Raw genomic sequence first — 21,986 nt, forward strand, 5'->3', positions numbered from 1 at the left:
CACAACCACCCCCCACAATCACAGTAGCCACAACCACAACCACCACCACAATCACAGCAGCCACAACCACAGCAGCTGTAACCACAACAACCACAACCACCACAACAACCACAGCTGCCACAACCACCCACCACAACCACAGCAGCCACAGCCACAACCACCACAACCACAGCAGCCACAACCACAACCACCACAACAACCATAGCAGCTGTAACCACAACAACCACAACCACCCCCCACAATCACAGCAGCCACAACCACAACCACCCACCACAACCACAGCAGCCACAACCACAACAACCACCACAACCACAGCAGCCACAACCACAACAACCACCACAACCACAACCACCACCACAACCACAGCAGCCACAACTACAACAACCACCACAACCACAGCAGCCACAACCACAACCACCACCACAACCACAGTAGCCACAACCACCACCACAACCATAGCAGCCACAACCACAATAACCACCACAACCACACCCCACAACCACAGCAGCCATAACCACAACCACTACCACAAGTACAGCAGCCACAACCATAACCACAACCAAACAACCACAGACCTCAGCCTTAGCCAACAACCACAACAACCACAACAACCACCACAACCACAGCAGCCACAACCACCACAACCACAGCAGCCACAACCGCCCACCACAACCACAGAAGCCATAACTACAACAACCACCACAACCACAGCAGCCACAACCACCACAACCACAGTAGCCACAACCACCACCACAACCACAGTAGCCACAACCACAGCAGCCATAACCACAGCAGCCACAACCACAGCAGCCACAACCACAATAACCACCACAACCACCCCCCACAACCACAGCAGCCACAACCACAACCACCCCCCACAACCACAGCAGCCACAACCACAACCACCCCCCACAACCACAGCAGCCAACAACCACGACAACCACCACAACCACAGCAGCCACAACCACGACAACCACCACAACCACAGCAGCCACAACCGCCCACCACAACCACAGAAGCCATAACTACAACTACCACAACCACAGCAGCCACAACCACAACAACCACCACAACCACAGTAGCCACAACCACCACCACAACCACAGCAGCCACAACCACAGCAGCCATAACCACAATAACCACCACAACCACCCCCCACAACCACAGCAGCCACAACCACAACCACTACCACAAGTACAGCAGCCACAACCATAACCACAACCAAACAACCACAGGCCTCAGCCTTAGCCAACAACCATAACAACCACCACAACCAGCCTCCACAACCACAGCAGCCACAACCCCCACCCCCTGGTGGGTACTTGTTCTGGGGCTTCCTCAGTGCTTTGTAGACATTGGTTGTCTAATGCCTATCTTGGCCTACTTCCCTGCTGCTCAGGGAGAGGGAAGCTTGTCCCTGGTCACACTGACTTTGTGGCAGGCCTGCCTTCAGACCCCATTGTCTTCACTCTGTCTTTCTCTCCGTTCTTGCCCAGGAGCCCCTGTGCCCCACACGCACTTGGTTTCCTGTCTCTCCTTTCCCATCAGCCACTAATCAGTTTTCTGTCTCCACAGTTTTACTTTTTCCCGATGTCAAATGAATGGAATCCTACAGAATGTAGACCGTCGAGCCTGGCTTCTTTCACTTAGCATTTTGCATTTACAGCTCCCTGTGCTGCTGCGTGCACCAGCAGCTCGTCCCTCGAATGTGTGCACCATGTTGTTTACCCGTCCACCAGGTGGTGAGCGTGGGGTTAATTCCAGTTGTTGGCGACTGTGAGTAGAGCGTGCTCAAAGGGCCTGTATCAGCGCTTGGACCATTTTGCAGTCCCAGCAGAGTATGAGCTCCTGGTGCTCTATCTCACCAGCACGTGGTACCGCCAGCTTTTTAGCCATTCTGATAGGTGTGTAGTGGTGTCTCATTATGGTTTTAATGTGCATTTCCTGATGACATACGATGTGCAGAATCTCTTCAGAGGCTTTTTAGAAAAAGATTATTTGAGAGAGAGAGAGCGTGCATGAGGTGCGGGGAGAGGGGCACGGGGAGAGGGAGAGAGAATCTCAGGTAGACTCTGTGCTGAGCACGGAGCCCGACGCAGGGCTTGACCCTACGGCCCGGGATCATGACCTGAGCCCAAATCAAGAGTCGGACGCTCAACGGACTGTACCACCTGGGTGCTCCCATGGGCCTTTTTTTTTTTGCCACTGTGTGTCTTCTTCGGGGAGGTGTCTGTTCAGGTCTTTTGCACATTTCTACAAGTGATTTATTGCCTTGTTGAGTTATAAGACGGTTTTTTTTTTTTTAATATTTTGGATAACAGTCCTTTATCAGATGTGTGTTTTGCCAGTATTTTTTCCCAGGTTGTGGCTTATCTTCTCATTTCTTAACCAAGTGGGGTTTTGAACTTTCTGTTTGTAGTCTTCCTCCATGAGAGTTTGATATCACACATACATTGCATATCTGTGTATGTACTATATGTGTAACTGTGTTTTATACTGTTAGCCTTAAAACTCCCAGTTATTTTACCAGCAAAAGATGGATTTATTTGGGTATGGCAGAGGGTTGCAATCCACATAAGCATGCTATGGCAGATCTAGGCCAGTGCAAGAAACACAGGACAGGGACGTTACTTCTTGGAGAAGGAGGAAGTTGGGAGGGTTGTTTTGAAGAAAGGGTTCCGGGTGATGAGGTTTCTCACTGGCTGAGCTGCTGGGGACGCAGTGAACATCTTTCCCTGGCGATTCTGTCCTGTGGAGGGTTCTGATGTTGGGGTTTCTAAGTGACGGGCACTGAGTGCTGGGCTCCCCATCTAGCCTCCCAACTCCACTGTAGTGAGGTTTCCCTTTATTAATTTTCACAATGCATACAAAAAGGTTTTTTGTCCCCTAACAAACAACCTTTGCCTCCTTGGGAGCAATGTTGCTGTTGTTGAGAATGTATAAGTTTATAGGTACCTTATGGGTTTGATGCTATTACAGAAATAGCTTTTTTTTTTTAAAGAGATTTTATTTATTTATTTGAGAGAGGGAGAGAGATCACAGAAGGAGCGGGAGAAGCAGACTTGCTGCTGAGCAGGGAGCCCGATGCAGGACTCGATCCCAGGACCCTGAGATCATGACCTGAGCCAAAGGCAGACGCTTCACCGCCTGAGCCACCCAGGCGCCTCCCAAAAGATAGCTTTTAAAAATGTGCATTTTCTAACTGCTCCTGATGTACTAATTAACGTTTGAATTCACCAGCATGTTCAAAACACTAGAACTGTAAGTTTTTAAACTGTACATGTATAGATAAGTGACTCCATTCAAACACCTCCTTCGTTTTCTTTTGCCACTGAATGTTGTCGCTGGGACCAGTCAGGTTTCACTAAGCTCCCAGCGGTGAGTGAGCCAGGGAGCTTCTGACCCAGCCCCTGCACACACCCCCACCAGCATCTTCCCCCTACAGGCCCCCCCAGTGGACCCCCCCGTGCCCTCCCCCTGCAGGCCACCCTCAGTGTGGCCCCCCATTGTGTACCCCCCAGGGTGGCTCACCAGTGTGCAGCCCCCCTGTAGTGTACAGCACCCCCTCCCCTCCCCACAGTGTGCACCCCCAGTGTGCGCCCCCCCAGTGCAGCCCCAGCTCCCCAGTGTGGCCCCCCCAGTGCCCTCCCCCTGCAGGCCACCCCCAGTGTGGTCCCCCATTGTGTTCCCCCCCAGAATGGCTCATCAGTTTGCAGCCTCCCTGTAGTGTACAGCACCCCCTCCCCCCACCCCTCCACCCCCCGCCCCTGCAGTGCACAACTCTCCTCCCAGTGTGCCCCCCGCCCAGTACCTGGGCCGCCCTGAGTGCTTGCTCCTCAAGCTTGGTGAACTGGAGTCTTGTCTGCTCTTCACCGGTTTTTCCCAGGGTTCAGCTCTCGCTCTCATTTTGTTTCTTGCTGTTTTCTCTCCATGTCTGTCCTGGGTTTCTGATTTCACGTGTTGTTTTTGCTTGCTTGCTTGAAGTACATTTCCAAGTGCTTTTTGAAGAGATGTGACACAGTCTGGAGTGGTGAGTTCTGGGCTTCTGCTAAGTGCTTGTTTGGGGCAGGAGAATTTTTATCTCAAATGCTTTGATTTGCATTTTGTATTTTCTTCTTACAGCAGTTTTGTATGGAGTTTGTCTTGATTTTTTTTTTTCACTGTTCTTGGGCTTTTTATAGATGGCTATTCTAGGTCAGAGGAGCTTTATTCTGTTAGTTTGTGAAATGTCGTTTCTTTACTGGGTGGGGCAGGCGAGTGTCTCTGCTCCGTGCGCTGCCGTCTGCCCTTTGTCCGGCTCCACTTTCCAGCCTGTCCATCCCTGTAGCTGGTGAGTGGCCCACCAGGCCCTGCCCGGGAAGCTGGGTTTGCTCTCTGACGGCGCTTTTGCCTGGTTTCTGTTGGGCCTTTGACTCCCTCGTGCCGTGGAGAGTCTTAACCTCACCCCTGCCCTCCGTGCCTGTAGACTTGTTGGAATGAGTACTTCTCTCTCTCCTTACAGGTGTTTTGAGGTCCGTGATCTCTGTTTCACAGTAATGCTGAAAGCTGTGATCACACATCATTTTATTTGGGGTCCATATTGGTTTTGTGGTGTTTGGGGAGGATGGATCCCCACATGACATTAGTTGTTCTTCTGTGACTTCTTCACATGTGGTCCTGTGTGCTTTAAACCTTAGATGGTATCCTGACTTCCGTAAACCACTGCAGTCCTGTTCAAGCGGTAGAACCCATCTCCACGTCTGTCTACAAAAAACAGAGTTTTGTGCTTTCCCCCTTTTCTACTCAAGAAGGTATGTGATCTTTCACTTCTGTGAAATCCTTCAATCAAGTTATGCAATGTGGTTTCTTTGTTCACAAGCCATTTCTTGTTTCTGTTTCCACTAGAAATGTCAGGTTTGTCATTCCACATTGCTTCCTTGGATGAAAGTGGGGTTCTCAATGTGTGGGTGAGTAGGATGTGCCCAGGTGCTCACACACGGGGCAGCCCTGACTGAATGCATGGGCTCTCGGACCTGCCAGTTCTGTGGTCGTCCAGGCACTGATATGTGCCCGGTGGTCGGACCATGATATGCTTGGCTAAGACGCGAACACCAAGGGCGACACTGGACTGACTCGGAGGCTCCTGCAGGACGTCCTGGGGGAGTGAGGGGAGGGCGCTGGGGATGCATTCTTGGGGGGCTCTCAGAGGACGCACTGAGGCTCTGGCCACTGGGCAGTCCGAGTGACGAGATGTGAAAAGTGGTCAAGGAAAGGGATTCATAACATTTAGAAGTTAATGATCAGTCTTTTTTCTGGAGCAATTATGTTTTTAGTACTGAATATAGAATGCTATCTTAATTAGAACTGCACTTCGCTTAGATTGTGTCCTGGTACATCCCTGACATGCATTAATACTCATTTCAATATTCTGTTTTTAGGTGGTTGTTGAATTACCAAAGGCAGATATTGCAGGCTCAGTAAGTGACTTAGGTAACTATTAAATAAAAAAAGTTAATTTAGTCAATATTTTCTAGAGTGAATAGAGATTAAAGATACTGACAACCACTTTGAAAAATTAGTAAGTAGCTGCCTGAAAAATGAACATTAATGTTCTATATTGTATAACTTTAATCAACTGCTGAATAGACACGTCAGAGTGATTCAGTGATACTCCTTCCAGCTGACGATGTTTTCATTTCAGGAAGGGTTAGTAAGTTCTGTTTCTGTGTGCCATTCTTTTCTCTCTGTTCCTTCCATGCACTCAGAAGTCTGAGTGCTTGAACGCATGTTCATTGTGGGTGGTCTTCCCTTGGTCGGACTCCGGGGGCTCTCTGAGGTTGGAGTTGGCAGAGGCCGGCCACGGCCTCGCACGTCAGGGGGAGTGCAAGTGTTTACTGAACGGCCCTGGGCGCGCTAAGCAATAGAAATTGACAAGAGGCCCAGAGGGGGTTCCAGGCAGGACTTTGCTGGGGCTCGTGCCCCAGGACTAGGGGGATGCACAAAGGAGGGAGTCCTCAGGCTGGCTCCCCAGGAGGGGTTGGCGAGAGCTTTAAAGAAACTTTGGTGGGAAAAGGGTGATGTCTAAACATGTAGAGCAGGGATTTTTGGGGGGCTTATACACTTAGCGGTCATGCTTCTTCATGCTCCTTCATATGCTGCATGTCTAATTAGCATGTTAAATCCCCACCCCCGGGTGTGATTTTTAGTATGATAATGACGGGGAAAGCTGGTGAAGGGTCAGCACTGTGGTCCATCTTGGCTCAGACCGGTTTGGTCTGGTTCTCACAGCCGAACTTCCCTTTTAGATGCTGGAGGGTGTCTGAACTGGAGTAAACTGGTCAAAAACTGGGTCTTGGGGGCTTACTGGGGGCTTGTGGCTTCTGGTGTCTGGCTTGTTTCTGGCAGCAAGCAGCACCTGTAGGCAGGGCTAGAAAACTGGGTGACAGTGGCGTGTGAGGACTTCTGGATGAGGGACTGGAGTCCCGTCCCTGCTCCATCTCAGAAGTGTGAGTCAGCTCGAGCACTTTGCGATGCCGTGGCATCCAGTGCTCCGCTCCCGCGAGGCCCGGGCACGGTGGACTCTTGAGTCTGTTCCTTGGGTCTGGCGCTCCCTGACTCTGTCCTCACATCATTAGTTCAACTGCTTACTTTCCAGCCCGTTCACCCTGTCTGTGTGAGGGGTGTGCCCAGCTGACACTTGTTCCTGCCGTCTGGAAACCAGAGGGTTAGAGATGGGGCACTTTGTGTCCCTGGAGCAAGGGCTGCGTGCTTCGTGCTGAATGCCAGAGACAGTGCTTGGAAGTACTGTGGACTCTAACTTTAATGAAAACAGGGCTGAATTACCTCACTGATTTCACGCGTAAACATTTTTGAGGCAGAGTAACTATTTTCTCACTGTTTTCTAATAGCTTCCTCTCTGCTTATTACAAAGCCATCATACTGAGTCTGTGTTGAGCCTTTGGGGGGCTCATAGACTCTTGGGATGTTAGAGCAGGACAGCGTCTGGGAGGTGCTCACCCCTCCTCGGTGTGGCTTGATGGTGGGGCCGGACTCAGAGTCGGGCTCAGGCCTGCCCCTGCCCTCACCCAGGCTGATGCCCCAGACCCAAGCATGTTGCAGCCTTCGAGCGCATCTTGAGGCTGCCTGTGTTGCTCACTTGAGCCATGACCAGGCCATTTTTTAGAAATTTTGGATGGTGGTGAGGAGTTAGAAAGTCTCTGTCCACAGTTAGTTCATAATCTGCCTGTGGAGACGAAATCATTTTGCATGAAAATACTTCATAGTAATATGGAATAGTCACACACAAGTTATTATAGGGCAGTGTGTATTTCATCGTTAAGTGTTGTTATATAAAAACTCCTTTTATTTGTAGGACCACTTACCCAAACTCTGACCATGTTTCAGCTTTGCCTTTGGGAAAAGAGGGGCTGACATCCATACCAGTAGTCAGTGCTGGAAGAGCGCGACCATTAAATGCCCATGGGAGCGTTTGAGGTGTGTGTGTGTTACATGAGTGCTAACTCAAATCACGGCTACAGCTCATCACTCACCATCGATGAAGGGTTCTCAACAAGCTGGGCCCTGTCTTGGGTGCCAGGGGAGCAAGATGACAGGATGCTGGCTCTGCCCCAGGGAGTGTTGTCTTATGGGGAGGTTGACACACCAGACGTGGCCATCGGTGATGTGACCGCTATGTCAGAAGAAGTGCTTAGTAAGGGCTGTGGACCCAGGGCAGGGAAGGCTTCCCAGGGGAGGTCATAACACTTGCGCCGAGACTTTCAGCACTGGAGTTCCTGCAGGAGGACAGTGTGCTGGGGAAAATGGAGGGCAGTTTCAAGTCTGTGTCATCATAGAACATTCTCCCGTCAGAGTTGTAACCGTGACAGAGCCCATCACTGTAATTACAGTCGCACTTCCTGCAAGTCGAATTCATCTGTATGGTTAGGGTCTCTATACTCCCAAGGGTCTAGGCAGTACCTTGCCCAGAATTGGGGTTTCAGTATACATTTTTAGTTCCCTCCTTTGCAGTAATTACAAAAAAAGGAGGAGGATATTGGGGACAGACACAGGAGGCAAAGCCAGTGAATGGCTGAGAGGTCAGAGTTGTGGCCATAAATGCTTCGGGAGTCCAGGGAAGGGGGTGCCAGCGCTGAGGAGCAGGTGACCACCGGGTGGCCTCCGCATTTGTAGGAGGGAGGTCCGGGGCGTTTCTGATGAGCATAATACCACCAGTGGGCATTTACAGCAAACTATTCCTGTTGGGAACTTAAGGGGTTTTGGTTTTGTTTTGTTTTGTTTTGCTTAGTGTACCACCATTTTTTTATTTTATCAGATCTAAAAATGTAAAGGCTTCTTGATTGGTTCCATAGTCCTTTTCTCATAAGGCAGGTTATAGGAACCTCGCCTGCATTAGGGAGGGAACACTCTTTATGGGCCCACGATTTGATGTCATTTCCTAACACAGATATTTAAGCAATGAGAAATGATTCCAGGCAACTGTAATTGGATTTTGGTTTAACTTGTATTAAGAGGTGCATTTATTTATGGTTTTCCTATTTTTAGGTCTGATACCTGGAGGGAGGATAAAGCTGGTGCACAGTGCTGTGATTCGGCTGAGCGACAGGTAAGCCTGTGCACTCTGAGTCAGAACGTTCTCTCCTCTCCCGAGACCGATTTCCCACAGAAGGAAATAACGTTAGGTAATTGCGCATACAGAAAATGTGTGGTCGGGTATGCATTGAAAAATCCAACTTTTCACCCTGTATTTTTGTTCAATTAGTTTAATATTAATGAGTCAGTGTAATAAATACAGTTACCAGGTATAGAGCTAACATTTTTTTCTTTGATTAAAATAATTTCTATCTTATAAATTGGTACTACAAAAACTTGACTATTTTTCAACCAGTTTTAATAAAACACTGAAGTTAAATAGGTAAGTTTCAGGAACCAGAAACATCAATATGAAAGTTTTATTCAGAAATTTCAATTTCTGCTTTTACTCCTATAACTTAATGTGACGTAAAAATTTTTATTAAATATACAAATATTGTTTGTGGTACTTATATATTCCATGTAAATTTATTTCCGAAACATCTTTTTTCTTGTCATTTATTGCAGTTGGGGGCTATCAGCATGTGATTTACTCTTGAAAAGTTTTTTATATTAGCGTCATTCTTCTTAGAATGCCTCTGGGTTATAGTAATGAATTTGTACCTGCTTTGAGATTGTAAGTCACCTTTAGTTGGTTTAAATATGATACCTACAGGGAATCCTTTATGTTTAAAGAAGTCAGCTGGTACCTTTGACCCCTGGCCCTCGCTGAATTTCCCCGTGGATTGTGGAGGTGGCAGCTGAGACGGGAGGTAGACAAGGAGCGTGCTCAGTCAGAGGGAGCAGCACATGGGAGGCCCAGGGGCACGAGCACCTGCCCCACCTCGGAAACTGCCGGCAGGTTTGCTGTCGAGAGAGGTGGGGATGAGTCGCTGGCCAGACCTCAGAGTGTTTGCTATGCTGCAGGGTCCAGACGGCTCTCTTGCAGGGGCTAGGGAGCCAGTACAGGATTTTAAGGCAGAGGGTGGTGTGTCTTATTTGTGATTTAGAGTGATCCGCTTGGCGACAGTGTGGGATTGGACAGAGGAAGGGAGACAGGAGGCTGTTGTAGGGTTGATTAGAAGCATAGGGTCTGAAGCACAGTGGCCATCTTGCATATGGAGGGGTTGATCCCAGTTACAGGGGTGGAGTTTGGAGGAGTTGCCTCTCACCAGGTGTCTGGCTTGGCTGCCAGGTGTACCGTACACAAGATGAGGAACGGAAGCTAAGGGGGAGGGGGCTGGGCTCGTGCTGCTTGTGGAGATGACCAGGAGGCAGCCAGCTCCACGGCAGGGATCTCAGCTGGAGGCACAGACTGGAGAGTCCTCAGCTGACCAGGGACATTTGCAGTCCTCAGTGTGGGTCTGAGAGACAGTGGCCAGATTCCCACCTTCTGGCGGAAGGGCAGCCATGGGCCCTTTCCTGTTACAGACCATACACTGTACAACGTAAAAACTAACAATAAACTAAATAGAGTTTTTCCAACGAAGAAGAGGACAGTGCCAGCCAGGAATGGAGCTTGAAGTCAGCGTGCAAGCCTTTGTGTGGTGTGGAGGCTCGGCTGTCAGTGTGGCTGTCACAGGCTTCTCGGCTGGGCGGGGCTCAGGCCATGCGACCAGTGACGCATCAGGCTTGCCTGACACTGGCGGCTAGAAGTGAGAGCCCTGTGCGGGATTCCTGAGTTCACGGCCCCTTCAGTGAGAGAGCAACTCAGGGAGCCCCACCCCAACCCAGGAGAGATAAGGGGGCGTGGGAGACTTGAAACCCCGAGCTCCCGCTGGGGGCTGGGATCCACAAGCTGGGGAGGTGGCATCAGAGTCTCAGACCAGTGGCTCACCATCAAACACTGGGACAGCTGCCCGGTAGGCGGCATTCGAAGGTGGAGGAGGAGGGTCCATCCTTCCTACTGAGGAGGCACTTTGAGACCGGGAAACAAAGCAGGCGACTCCATCCAGTTTACTCAGCGTTTCATTCAGGGTAACTTACTGACAGGGAGGATTGAGCAGGTGACCATCCAGAGCTGTGCTCTGCAAAGTTCAGACCTTAGTGCACAGATTTTATAGAGTAAGGGGATGTGCAGAGAGGCATTGTAGTAAGGTCAGAGGGTTCACATACACCTCAGAGGGTTCGTGTGCGCCTCATTGCAAGCTAATCCTTCATTAGATCTCACGGTGCCGTCTGTGTCCAGGAAGGGGGGACCCTTTGTTATCTTTAACAAATTGGTGGAATGCCAGAGGACGCCTCCCCCAGTCCTGGCCTCAGTGGTCGTTTCTGAGGTGTGTATATTACTCTCCAAGGGGCCTAGAACACGTAGCCCCAAGAGAGGACACGCACAAGATGAAGTCAGTATTGTCAGCACTCCTACGTGGGGGATGCTCCCACAGATGGGCTCCCAGGGCTCTTAGAGGAAGCAGTTCAGAAAGAAAAATTATAAAAACTGCAAGCCTGAAGAAACATTTACCACAGCACAATGAATGGGCTCAGCATAACCAGAACTTGGGATAATGGGACAATCTAAAAGATTTCTAGAAAGAAATGATCATCTCTGAAATTTAAAGTACGTGAATGGTTAAATACATTAGACATAGCTGAAGAAAGAATTAGTGAACAGGAGACCAGAGCTGGAAGAATGTCTAGAGCTTAGGGAACAGAAAAAGAAATGGGAAAAGAGCAGCGAAGAGCCACAGAGGAAAGGTGAGACCACCAGCTCCATGTCCAGGGACACCCGGCGAAGGGTAAATGTGTGAAGTGCTGTCAGCCCTCTGGCGCCAAACAGTTCATCTGCTCATTTTGCTGTTTCTTTCCAGCCTTTCCCATAAAGGCTGTGAATTCTGGGGGGCCACACGAACCCTGAATGTGAAGTTTCTGCCTTCAGACCCTAGTCATTTCATTGTTGGCACAGATGTGGTAAGTAAGAGTTTAAATCTCATTCTGTAACTCATTCTCCTTTCTTGGTTGTTTGGCAAATCTTCATTAAAGATTAACTTATTATTTGCTTTTATTACGATGCTGTGTAATTGTTTCAAGAATGACTGCTTTTATCCAACCTCATGCCTAATCCTTTTTATCACCATTGGTCTTGTCATTGCCAGGGTCTTATAAGTCATGGCACCAGACAAGATTTGAGAGTATCTCCCAAATTGTACAAACCCCAGCAACCTGGTATGAGACCAGTCAAAGTGAATGTGATTGATTTTTCACCATTTGGAGAACCAATATTCTTGGTAAGAAAGTCGGTTGTTAAAGCACCATTTCTGTTTGGGCAGCAGAACACTAGCAGTGATCTCTGGGGATTTCTTTAAAGTTGATCACTCACCAGCGCACGTTGGTGCCAGTGGACTGCATGGCGGAAGGTCTCCTCTGCGTAGCCCGTGCAGGGTGTTCCACGTCGCTGTGGAACGGGTCTGAAAAGTCTTTATCTTCACATAATTTGGGCTTATGGGAAAGTTACAAGAACCTGCCCGTCACCTCCCATTCTTTGCTCCATGGCTCCATCCTCTCTCCGTCTGTGTGTGGGTGTCCCTGCTTTACTGTCTGGCAGGAAGTTGCAGAAATGATATTTTATCCATAAATAGTTTGGTGTTGGTTTCCTAAAAATAGGGTCCTACTCCTGCAGCTGCAGTCCAGCCTTGACCAGTAGGAGGTTAGCACTGGAACAGGCCTGGCAACCGATGTGCGGGTCTGATCGATGACGGCCTGCTTTATAGCAAAGTAACACCCCAGGTCACGAATCTCACTCAGTTCTGGGACAGTTCTCAGACATTCTGAGGGGCTCAGCCTCCTCGGTTTGATTGTGTGTGATGTTTCCTCACGATTAGATTCAGGTTTGCTCTGACCGCATCTGCCCCTGGAGTCACTCCTTTCCCTGTGTGATTCCCGTGTGTCAGTGGGGAGAGAAACGGTCACTTGGTCGGCGCCCCCACGCAGCTCCCCAGCGCCCCCCGCCGGTCACTCGGTCGGCGCCCCCACGTGCAGCTCCCCAGCGCCCCCCGCCGGTCACTCGGTCGGCGCCCCCACGCGCAGCTCCCCAGCGCCCCCCGCCGGTCACTCGGTCGGCGCCCCCACGCGCAGCTCCCCAGCGCCCCCCGCCGGTCACTCGGTCGGCCCCCCGACGCCCAGCTCCCCAGCGCCCCCCGCCGGTCACTCGGTCGGCGCCCCCACGCGCGGCTCCCCAGCGCCCCCCGCCGGTCACTCGGTCGGCCCCCCGACGCCCAGCTCCCCAGCGCCCCCCGCCGGTCACTCGGTCGGCGCCCCCACGCGCGGCTCCCCAGCGCCCCCCGCCGGTCACTCGGTCGGCGCCCCCACGCGCGGCTCCCCAGCGCCCCCCGCCGGTCACTCGGTCGGCGCCCCCACGCGCGGCTCCCCAGCGCCCCCCGCCGGTCACTCGGTCGGCGCCCCCACGCGCGGCTCCCCAGCGCCCCCCGCCGGTCACTCGGTCGGCGCCCCCACGCGCAGCTCCCCAGCGCCCCCCGCCGGTCACTCGGTCGGCGCCCCCACGCGCGGCTCCCCAGCGCCCCCCGCCGGTCACTCGGTCGGCGCCCCCACGCGCGGCTCCCCAGCGCCCCCCGCCGGTCACTCGGTCGGCCCCCCGACGCCCAGCTCCCCAGCGCCCCCCGCCGGTCACTCGGTCGGCGCCCCCACGCGCGGCTCCCCAGCGCCCCCCGCCGGTCACTCGGTCGGCGCCCCCACGCGCGGCTCCCCAGCGCCCCCCGCCGGTCACTCGGTCGGCGCCCCCACGCGCGGCTCCCCAGCGCCCCCCGCCGGTCACTCGGTCGGCGCCCCCACGCGCGGCTCCCCAGCGCCCCCCGCCGGTCACTCGGTCGGCGCCCCCACGCGCAGCTCCCCAGCGCCCCCCGCCGGTCACTCGGTCGGCCCCCCGACGCCCAGCTCCCCAGCGCCCCCCGCCGGTCACTCGGTCGGCGCCCCCACGCGCGGCTCCCCAGCGCCCCCCGCCGGTCACTCGGTCGGCGCCCCCCCGCGCGGCTCCCCAGCGCCCCCCGCCGGTCACTCGGTCGGCGCCCCCACGCGCGGCTCCCCAGCGCCCCCCGCCGGTCACTCGGTCCGGGCATCCATCGGCAGGCTTGCCCGCATCCGTCATTGGGGTGGTTGGCAAATGGCGATTTCCTAGTCCTGCCCTTAGCTTCGTGTTACGGGTTGGCTGTGCGCTGGTAGGAGGGCTTTCCCTTGTGTCGTGGGCAGGCTCGCATGTGTGTATTTAGGACGTCGGTGGACACATGGCTGTCGGCCGTTGACTCTCCTCGCGGTCACGTCCTCTGCTGTCCTGTCTCTGCTGCTCGCTCTGTCCCGGGCACGCCCTTCAGGCTGGCTCCTGTCTTCTGACCTGTGCTTTCTGGTGCAGCGAACTCCGGAATCAGCCACTTCTCCGGGGAGTCCTGGCTCCAGTCAGGAGAAAAGTACTGGGAAACCAAGATCCGGGCCGCAGAAGTGCTCACTGGGCAGGACACAGCATGGATTACCTGCTTTGATCTCCGTGTGCTTGTCACAAAGCCGGTGCTGACTGCGCGTGCTTAATGCCAGGGCGACCCCGGTTCCCTCCACCCACCCGGCAGGGGGGACCCGGCTGCTCCCACCCGCCACGTACACTCACGTGCTCAATCCGAGATGCACAGAGCATTTTGCGGTTGCTAACTCGTGTCTCTGCTCTTTTCGAGGAAGGATGTGAAGGATTAAATATGTTGCGTTAAAAAGGAGTTAAGCTTCTCGAGGCTAAAAATTTGGGCTTTTACTAAACCAGCCAAGTTTTATTTTATAAAAATCTCAATCCAAGGGGAATATATAATCGTATTATTGGTTCACATTTATATAATCTTTTTAAAAAGGTGGGTTATTGGTTTCTCTGGAGCCAGTCTTAACAGCCTGTGGTTGAATTAGCCATATTCAACTTTGTTAAAGATAAACACCTGTTTATATATTCACTGAATTCATTATTGGCCGTTTGGGGAAGGGGAAGGGGGTTCAAAGTGTATCAGGATCTCCAGGGTGAATGCTCCCCTTTGTAATCTGTGAGGACAGAGCCAGTGCTCTGAAGGGTGTCTCTCACTGCTGAGGCTGAGTAGAAAAGAAGAAAGAATGGAGACCAACAATGTCCACCCCTGTCCCCAGGCCGGCTGTTCAGATGGAAGCATCAGGTTACACCAGCTGACGTCCGAGTGCCCTCTCCTTCAGTGGGACGGCAGCACCAACGGCCACGCGGTCATAGGCCTCCGCTGGTCCTTGACCAGACCTGCCGTGTTTCTGGCCCAGGATGACACGTCCTGTATTTATATCTGGGATCTGCTGGAAAGTGATCTGGGTCCTGTAGCCAAACAGCTCATCTCCCCAGACAGGTGAGTCTGATGATGTGCCCTCCCGGGCAGTTCTTCTCAGAAGCATTCTTGGTGATTTATGGGTAAGGTTGCTACACTTTAAACTGAGGTTATTTATGTTTAAATTTAAATACTTTTATATTTACATATTTAAATAATGTTTTGAAAACCACTTTAGAATATGTTATTTCATATTTAGGCCAGAATAGTCTGTGGATTAAAGAATTCACACTGTACTATTTTCCCATGATTATCATCCTTTTTATTTATTTTTTCATTTATTTGAGATAGAGTGAGTGAGAGAGAGAGAGAGCACAAGCAGGGGGAGGGCAGTGGGAGAGGGAGAAGCAGGCTCCCCACTGAGCAGGGAGCCCGATGCGGGGCTCGATCCCAGGACCCTGGGACCATGACCTGAGCCGAAGGCAGACACTTAATGACTGAGCCACCCAGGTGCCCCAGATATATTTGTTTTTTAATCCTTGCATTTAACACATGAAAGTATTAGATAAATGTATGCCATTTTGACAGGTTCCCCTTTTTTGGTCCATTGTGGCCAATGCTTTTTTATCTTTTTTTTTTTTTTAATTTTATTTATTTATTTGAGAGAGAGAGAGAGAGTGAGAGAGAGTGAGCACGAGCAGGGTGAGGGGCAGAGGGAGAAGCAGGCTTCCTGCAGAGGCAGGGAGCCCGATGCGGGGCTCAATCCCAGGACCCTGAGATCATGACCTGAGCCGAAGGCAGACGCTTAATGACTGAGCCACCCAGGGGCTGTCCCCCCACCATGATTATCATTCTATAAATAAAAAAAGCTTTTTGTGAGCTCCTTAGTTGCATTCATTTATTAGTCTTTTATTTTTTTAATTAAATTTTTTTTTATGTTTTAAAGATTTTATTTATCTATTCATGAGAGAGAGAGAGAGAGGCAGAGGCAGAGGCAGAGGGAGAAGCAAGCTCCCCAAGGAGCTGGGAGTCTGACATGGGACTTGATCCCAGGACCCCATGATCATGACCTGAGCAGAAGGCAGACACTTAACGACTGAGCCACCGAGGCGTCCCATTTATTAGTCTTTTAAATTCAGTATTCGTCCGAGTGATATATAGAGTCTTCCTTCTCGTTTCTAAAAAGGGATACTACACGGGAATCAGTAATTCACATAATTTCACATCAGTGTCATTCCTCTGCCCTAAACTGATGTCCCATTCAAACCAGCCCCATGTGCCTCTGCACTGAGTAAGGTGAAACCCATTCATGCGAGTAGTTATTGTTGTGCTTTTAAATAATCCCGTTTTTGTTGTTTTGTTTAATCGAAAGTTGAAATACATATCAAGTTTTCACTGTGAAGGGCTCTCTCTTGACCCCGCTTTGTCTCGATACCTGTTTTCTTTCTTGAGATTTTCTGTTTTTTGTCAGTACATTCTCCTGCTGTGAAATGAAAGCTCCCATGACCTGTGGAGGACGGGGCCACCCAGCTGTCGCCCACGTCCCTTTGTAGAGGAAAGAGAAGGGCAAGCGGTGATCAAAACTAGGGTACGGTTTGACAGAACGTTAGGACACACCAGCAAGACCTGAAAAGGGGCGCCTGGGTGGCTCAGGCGGTTGGGCGTCTGCCTTCGGCTCAGGTCATTATCCCGGGTCCTGGGATCGAGCCCCGCATCGGGCTGCCTGCTCAGCCGGGAGTCTGCTTCTCCCTCTCCCTCTGCCCGACGTTCCCCTGCTTGTGTGCGCTCTCGCTACCTCTCTCTCTTTCTAAAAAAAAAAAAAAGACCTGAAAAAATTAAGACCGTCGTGTATTTAGTGCAAGTAGTATGTACACTTACATTATTCTTTTTTTTATTATATTATATTAATTACCATACATTACATCATTTGTTTTTGATGTAGTGTTCTATGATTCATTGTTTTCATATAACACCCAGTGCTCCATGCAGTACGTGCCCTCCTTAATACCCATCACCGGGCTAACCCATCCCCCAACCCCCCTCCCCTTTAGTTTCCCGGAGTCCATAGTCTTTCATGGTTTGTCTCCCCCTCTGATTTCCCCCCTTCATTTTTCCCTTCCTTCTCCTAATGTCCTCCATGCTATTCCTTATGTTCCACAGATAAATGAAACCATATGATAATTGACTTTTCTCTGCTTGATTTATTTCACTTAGCATAATCCCTTCCAGTTCCATACATGTCGATGCAAATGGTGGGTATTCATCCTTTCTGATGGCTGAGTAGTATTCTATTGTACATATGAACCACATCATACAGCAATTCAGTAATGTGGCAGGATACAAAATCAATGCAAAGAAATCAGTTGCTTTTCTATACACTAACAATGTAACTGTAGAAAGAGAAATTAGGGAATCGATTCCATTTACAATAGCACCAAAAACCATAAGATACCTAGGAGTAGACCTAACCAAAGAGGTAAAGGAGCTATACTCTAGAAACTACAGAACACTTACGAAAGAAATGGAGGAGGAAGACACAAAAAAGATGGAAAAACATCCCATGCTCATGGATTGGAAGAATAAACATCATTAAAATGTTAATGCTGCCCGGAGTAATTTACATGTTCAACACCATCCCTATCAAAATACCGTTGACATTTTTCATGGAGCTGGAAGAAACAATCCTAAAATTTGTATGGAGTCAGAAAAGACCCCAAATCGCCAGGGGAATGTTGAAAAAGAAAAGCAAAGCTGGCGGCGTCACAGTTCTGGACTTCCAGCTCTATTACAAAGCTGTCATCACCAAGACAGTATGGTACTGGCACAAAAACAGACACATAGATCAATGGGACAGAATAGAGAGCCCAGAAATGGACCCACTTACATTATTCTAATTATTAAAAAATACATCATTGAAATCCAGACTGTGATTCACTTATAAACACAGAATGTACACGCAGTTTATTCCCCAAAGTTTGTCCGTTATTTAATAAAACAAGTGTTTCCCGAGTACCTACTGTGTGCTGGGCACCAGGGCAGGCCCCGGGGTACAGCGGTGAACCAGCTGGTAGGCTCACATCCTGATGGGGCAAGATGGGTAGTGAACAAAATAAACTAGCAAGTCCCACAACTTGTGATGGGAGAAATAAACAGGGAGGGATCACGTGTGGATTTTCAGTGGGGCAGGGAAGGAAGGTCTTACCAAGAAGAGGGGAGGTTTGGGTCTCCTGGGGTGGGGACAGGGGTCTCTCCCTCCCCACACCCTCGGTGGCAGTGGGGACCGGCCAGCGTGTCTGGATCTCGGCAGAGGGCAGCGAGCTGAAGCCGCACAGAGCAGGGGAGCTGCTGAGGCAGAGCAGAGAAGGATGTGGAGCATTCCATCGTAGATGCCTCCTGGTTAGCGGCAGTGTCCGCTAAAGAAGTCGTATTCCTAGGAAGGGCTCAGTGTTCCTTCAGCTGCAGAGAAGAACAGAACAAGGAACTAACAGAGTCTAAAAGGCACGAGTTTAGGTAGAAGGAAGAATTTACCACATTTAGGGTGAATTTAAAACCCGTGGTGATAAGTAAGCTGCGTGCTCATGGTCTGGGAGCAGAAGCAGGCCGGGCGGAGAGCGTGGGGGGGCAGGCACGGCTCTGGGCCGGCGCAGGGGGTGGTAGCAGCCTGCAAGCCCAGCCTGTGCCTTTTCTCTGCCCTCGGCTTAGACTCTGTCTGGCTCTCCTCCCAAGGGCATTTTACCTGGACCGTCAGAGTCCACGCTGGTGCTTTGACATCTTTTCACGTAGACCCAGCTTAGCGGTGCCCGCGGAGCACGCCGTCTGGTGCACCCTTGTATCGCGGTTGCTGCGCAGTGGAAGGCTTCATGTTTGTTACCTGCTACTCATGTTCCCAGACTTGTGGCACTTAAACTTGACCTGTGTTCTACACTACTGACTGAACAGCAGTGTTGAAGCACTAAGTAGTACTAAGTGACGACTCACGTTAGTTAACGTCTGTGTCGTGTTAGTTCCGGAGGCAGAGGTCAGTGACTCATCAGCTGCGTACCACACCCAGTGCTCATCACATCACCTGCCGTCCTTACTGCCCATCCCCCAGTTACCCCACCCCCCACCCCCCTCCCTCCAGCAGCCCTCAGTTTGTTCCCTGGAGTTAAGAGTCTCGCGTGGTTTGTCTCCCTCAATGATTGTAATTTTTCGTGGTTTGCTCACCTGCCACAAATCGTGTTGTGCCTCTCCAGAGCGTGGCCTGTGCGTGGGTGTAGACTGACCGGACCTCAGTCAGGTCCCTGTCAGGGTGTGCTGTGCTTACATCACAGGGGCCTGGGAGTTGGGGCAGTATTTGGATTGTGGGGACAAGCTTTCGGAGTATCAGTGGGCGCTCAGACCCTGTGGGGCCACAGTGGGGATTCTCTGCTACCTGCGACTGCTGGTAACCCCCTGGAGGGGCTCACTGCTCCCGTCCTGTGCCAGTCGTGGATCCCACGGAATCAAGGCCCCCGTGGGTGCTGGTGCTGGCAGCCCTGGTCATTATGAGGAGACAGGAGGGGCGGGAGCATTGAGGTCGGTATGAGGCGGGCATGGTCTCAGCCTTCTTGGTGGGTAACGGTGGGGTGAATGTAGGCCAGAGGCATTTCGAGGATGCTGGGGACCCCTGACCAAATCAGGCATAGTCGAGGGATCTAGTCAGGGGCCAGGGGAGGCCTCTGGAGGTGACGCCACTGAGTCAGGTCTCAAAGGATAAGTGGAAGTGAACAGAGGAAGACCGGCGGAGCGGGAGTCCCAAGAGGCCAGGACTGCAGGTGCTGTGTGGGAACTGGGATCTGGGGGGCCCTGAGCAGCCAGCGGGCCTCGAGTAGACGTGGGATGCAGGTCGCTGCGTGTCTGTCAGCAGCCTGTGAGGGGAAAGGCTAGAGACAGGAGCCAGTCAGAGAAACTGGTCAGTGAAGGGACGGGAGAGGCAAGGTCAGGGCTGTTGGGCCGTCTCCGGGTTTCTTGCTGGGCACCCGAGGGCCACTGGCATCCCCGTTCACCAGGAGGAACAAAGCTGGATGGGAGGGTCCAGCACTCAGGGCCTTCCAGCCCACGTGTCTTCAGGCAGCGCATCCTCCATCATGATCTGTGACCCTCGCAAGCAGTCAGTCTGCAGAAATGCAGAAATACGTTTTCTAAGCGGTTTCCGTAGATTTTTGTATCTTTATTTCTGGCCCAACCTTTCTTTTGACGATTACTGAAATTTTTAGAATTTCCTTTGCTTTTTGCTCCTTCCTTGGAGGATAGATAGTTTGGGAGACTCACGATCACACAGCATGTGCTTCTTACTTTCAGGCTGGTGGCCATGACGGTCGTGGGTGACGCAGAGAAGGCCAGTGGCAGCTTCCTGGCCCTGGTGCTGGCCAGAGCCTCTGGCAGCGTGGACGTCCAGTACCTGAAGAGGGCGTGGGCAGCCCCCGCGGGAGACGAGCTGAGGAAGCTGCGGCTGCTCTTGCAGGAAGCCCTGTAGAAGGGGGGTGCAAGATAGCGGGGTGTGGTCTTGGGGACGGGGGCAGGGCGGAGTGATGACCCACACGGGAAAGACAGTTGTGTCCGTGTGCATGTACATTGATTGAGGACATGTATTCTGTATGTAACTTACTTTACAAGAATGTCACCTCAGTGTTCCCAGTGAATAAATCACTGTTTTTTGAATGGAAACAACAAACATTTTAGTGTATGCTGAGCTTGAGAGGAAATAGTCATGTCGATTATGTTCTTCTCTGAGAATATTTCTACTTATTTTTAGAATAGCTTTAAAATATTAGCACATTTATATTTTAAGCAACCTACCATGAAAATGTACTTTAATGAACAATTTTCTTAGTCCTGCAGAAAAGGACATACTCAGGTATAAATTAAATGGAGTTATGTCATTGAAATGACCTCCGCCAACTGTGTTTTCTTAAAACTTTCTTGGGCTTCTTTTGGCATTATTTGAATGTCAGACACATTTTACATTATGTTTTAGTATTTAAAAATGTCTGTATAAAAATAACCCAAGTAAATAAATGCTCTTGAATTTTGTACTCAGTTATAACAGAATTTTGGGGTGAGATCCAAGAAAGCCCAGGACGGCCCCCTGGCACAGTGAGGGGTGGGGATGGTCAGCGAGGGGCCAGGTGGGGCTTCGGTCTCTCCGGCCACATGCAGCTCCCACTTAGCCACAGGAAGGTCTCACGGCAGGACGAGAGCATCTTTTACCCGGAAGGTAACAAGGGACATTCCAGAGCATTTGGCACCTATGTGTAAACGTGTATGTGTGTGACTTGTTCAGTCGATGTGCTCTGCCTCCTTCGCTAGGCCAGGAGCTCTGTGGACAGAGATGTGTCTCTTTCTCACCATTGTCTCTGAGGGCTGTGTGCCTGCCTCGCACACAGTAGGTGCTCAGCCAGTGGTGAAAGAAGCAATTGAGTGAGTTGGCAGTGCGACTCTCACTAATACAGGGCAGAGTCCTACCAGAATGCCATAGTTCACGACTTGTGGAGATTTTAATTCTGGAAACAGGCTAATCCCCCTGGCCCCTCATCTACCAACCCCCCAAGTCCTTATTTGTGAAATTTGACCTAAACTGGAATTGAGAGGAGTCTAACTACTCTAGTAATAACGAGTGACCTCCGGCGACCTCCAGAATAAGATGGCATCAAGTTTGCAGCCATACTAGCTCTTCTAAATCCTCATAGAGGCTCAGGACACAGAAGGGAAAAAGCATGGCCACCAAAAACTGGCCCGCTGATGAGGAGAACTTCTAGGTGTGAGATCATTGGACTCCACCGAGAAGTGCCAATGACACCTAGGGATTGAGGTCCTCCCACTGGAGGCTGTGTCTTGGACGCAAGACTCTTGCCTGCAAATCCCCCCTCCCCAATCCTCTGGGGGAGCTGCTTCTCCCTTCAGGGGATGCTGCTCTCTGCTTTCAGACAAAGCTCCCCCATGCCCACCACCAGCACCTGCTTCCTCCCATTCACATCGAGACCCCAACACCAGGAAATAACAAGAGGGAGATAAGTACCAAAATATAATTTTGCCAAAATTATCTTTGAGGACATGTGGGGACTAGAAGGGTCCTGCCGGCAGTCGTTATTGGAGGAGCCAGTTTTGGGGGGTTTTTCTCTTTGAATAGCT

At 51.1% G+C, this 21,986-nt stretch overlaps 1 protein-coding gene across 8 annotated transcripts in view; it reads left to right on the forward strand.

The window, feature by feature from the left end:
* The window catches only part of DYNC2I1 (dynein 2 intermediate chain 1), a 56,454-nt gene extending 35,708 nt beyond the window's left edge, over nt 1-20,746 (forward strand). For all 8 annotated transcript variants that reach the window (XM_036067106.2, XM_036067108.2, XM_036067107.2 and 5 more), the window contains 8 exons: nt 4,677-4,790; nt 4,885-4,946; nt 5,418-5,469; nt 8,542-8,602; nt 11,376-11,475; nt 11,661-11,792; nt 14,692-14,915; nt 20,157-20,746. In XM_036067106.2, the coding sequence (XP_035922999.2) occupies nt 4,677-4,790; nt 4,885-4,946; nt 5,418-5,469; nt 8,542-8,602; nt 11,376-11,475; nt 11,661-11,792; nt 14,692-14,915; nt 20,157-20,331 (920 nt within the window). In that variant the 3' untranslated portion in view covers nt 20,332-20,746. The remainder of the gene's footprint in view (nt 1-4,676; nt 4,791-4,884; nt 4,947-5,417; nt 5,470-8,541; nt 8,603-11,375; nt 11,476-11,660; nt 11,793-14,691; nt 14,916-20,156) is intronic.
* Nucleotides 20,747-21,986: the final 1,240 nt, after the last annotated feature.

This window comes from Halichoerus grypus, chromosome 12, assembly GCF_964656455.1.
Source record: "Halichoerus grypus chromosome 12, mHalGry1.hap1.1, whole genome shotgun sequence".
In the NCBI taxonomy this organism is placed as follows: domain Eukaryota; kingdom Metazoa; phylum Chordata; class Mammalia; order Carnivora; family Phocidae; genus Halichoerus; species Halichoerus grypus.